Raw genomic sequence first — 2,337 nt, 5'->3', positions numbered from 1 at the left:
TGAATTACAACCTCTTAAATGCCCAAATAACAATGAAACTCAACTAAACAATACTTATTCAAGGCCAAAGGTAAGTGAGCAAGCCTAAGCATGAGTTGAGCACAAAACAAAAATACGAGAAACTCACAAACATAAGCATTCATTTACAACAAAGAAAATAAGCAACTTAAAGAAATATGAAAATTTAATGATGAGGAATTTAAAGGCTTGGGTTGCCTCCGAAGAAGCGCTTGTTTAACATCATTAGCTCGATGTACCTTCATTCTTACCTCATGGTGGATCAAATGGTGGGGACTTACCTCCAAGTCCAAGAGAAGTTCTCCAAGATGGGAAACTCATTGAGAGGCATGAAAATATACGGAATTTACCCTTCCCATTGAAGAATAGTCGATCGATTTCCCGTGGTGGTGATAGTTTGCAATTCATCCCAAATTTCGGTTTCATGTGCCTCTTCCACCAAATTTTCCTTGTGGTTGATTTCTTTTTATTATTCAGCCACAGAAATGTCCCCATATAGCCTACATGCTTTACTTGTGTGGAAGATGGGTTGTTCTCCTTGCACTCATCGCTATCCATTCTTTCCAAGAATTCATCCGAGGGGTTAATCGGCAAGACCTCCTGCACACAATCAATAATAATCATATCAGTTTCATCAGTAAAACAGAGGGGATCATCATGGTCCAAGGTGTGTTTCATAGCCACGGGGATCAATGAGCGCTCCGATGGTGTTAAGAAATGGTCGCCCGAGGATCAATGGGACTTTAACATCATCATCCACATCAATAATCACAAAATCCACCGGGATAATGAGCTTGTCAACTCTAACTAGCACATCCTCACTAACACCACGGGGTTTCTTTATAGACCAGTCTTCAAGTTTTATTGTCATCCTTGTGGGCCTCATGTCTTCCAATCCCAGCTTCAAAAATAGCTTGTAGGGCATTACATTGATACTGGCCCCAGAATCTTCCAAGGCCTTTTCTTGCATACCTTTCCCAATCACACATGGAATAATGAAACTCCAGGGGTCATTCAACTTATTAAGGAGCTTCCTCTGTATCTTCAAAGAGCAGTTCTGTGGTAATGCAATTGTTTCTAATTCCTCCAATTTTCTATTGTTAGTCAGCAGGTCTTTTATAAACTTTGCATACTTGGGCATTTGAGTCAACGCATCAATAAGAGGGGTATTTATGGGTAACTGCTTGAATACATTGAGGAATTTCTTGAATTGAGCCTCCTCTTTATCTTGCTTCAACTTGGCCAGATAGGGGATGGCCGGCTTGTACTCAGGTACCTTTGGTGTTGGTAGTTGAAGGGTTTCTGACACATCCTAATATGCGTGCACACTGCAAGTGCACGGGTGTTGAAGTAATAATCCGAGATGAGTGGGTATCATATACATATAGAGTAATGAATAAAGACACTTAAATTGTTTCTTAACTAATGTGGAAGATGAATAGTGATATGTGTGACAAGATTCAATTCTCAAGAGTAAAAACATAAGGAAAGAGAGCACAGGTAAAGGAGAAGGTAAGGCAATCGATAAAGATTGGGTACCCGGGTATAGTTCTGCCTAGGACAATCATTTAAAGTGTAAGAAACCTCTACTATGCTTCCTAATTAATGCAATAGTGAGCCGTGGAAATCCTTAATTGCATAGTCGTAAATCTAAGGTTAACCATGCCTAACTCTATACATGCCTCGGAGGAGAAATCGAAAAATCTCAACACCGCATACTCATATAGAATTGCAATGAGCTCTAGGGATTCCAAATGATAAACCCTATTCCTATGTATAGACCTAGCCCTTTGGTCCAGGTGAAAGATCCCTAGCTACAATTAAGCCATAGATGCTAAAATCACTTCATCGCTTCACTCCGTTGCACTAGCAACTAAGCCCCAGCGAAAGGTCATCCCTTAGCCTATTCACTTTATTATGGCCGCAAAGAACTCTTGGAATGTGGAGGTAGGATAGATCATTCCGGAGGAGAAAGGGGACACTCCGCTACCTCTCGACTCACGCTCTCAACCTTCTCCAATCCAGCTTTGTCTACCTCTCATGGTGTGTCACTCACTCACAAAAGTTAACAAGAAGAACTCTCAACCCTAGTGTCACTCTAGGGCAGTATTCATACAATCAAGCATATAATATTGGAACTCACAATAATCATCAATTAATGGAAAGCATAATAAAGAGATTCAATGAAACGAATACATCCTAGGGTTCACAAATACCCAAGTACCCAGTAGGGGTTTAGCTCTCCATGGAGCTAGATGCAATCAATGAAATCAAATGTAAAAATAAAACATCCATAGTAAACCCCCTCGTTAATCTTGG

General features: G+C 40.4%; 1 protein-coding gene across 1 annotated transcript; it reads right to left on the bottom strand.

Moving 5' to 3' along the window:
• Positions 1-673: 673 nt before the first annotated feature.
• Positions 674-1,159, bottom strand: LOC120253963. The gene has a single exon (XM_039262137.1). It carries the CDS (start codon positions 1,157-1,159, stop codon positions 674-676), a length of 486 nt encoding a protein of 161 aa, XP_039118071.1.
• Between the last annotated feature and the right edge of the window lie 1,178 nt (positions 1,160-2,337).

The sequence above is a fragment of the Dioscorea cayenensis genome, unplaced genomic scaffold (assembly GCF_009730915.1).
Source record: "Dioscorea cayenensis subsp. rotundata cultivar TDr96_F1 unplaced genomic scaffold, TDr96_F1_v2_PseudoChromosome.rev07_lg8_w22 25.fasta BLBR01000269.1, whole genome shotgun sequence".
In the NCBI taxonomy this organism is placed as follows: domain Eukaryota; kingdom Viridiplantae; phylum Streptophyta; class Magnoliopsida; order Dioscoreales; family Dioscoreaceae; genus Dioscorea; species Dioscorea cayenensis.
The sequence above is the reverse complement of the archived record's forward strand: the minus strand, read 5'-3'. Positions and strand labels throughout refer to the sequence as shown.

Bases quoted from the DNA above. Each gene is read 5' to 3' on its own strand.
- LOC120253963 (XM_039262137.1), bottom strand. From the start codon at position 1,159: ATGCCCAAGTATGCAAAGTTTATAAAAGACCTGCTGACTAACAATAGA.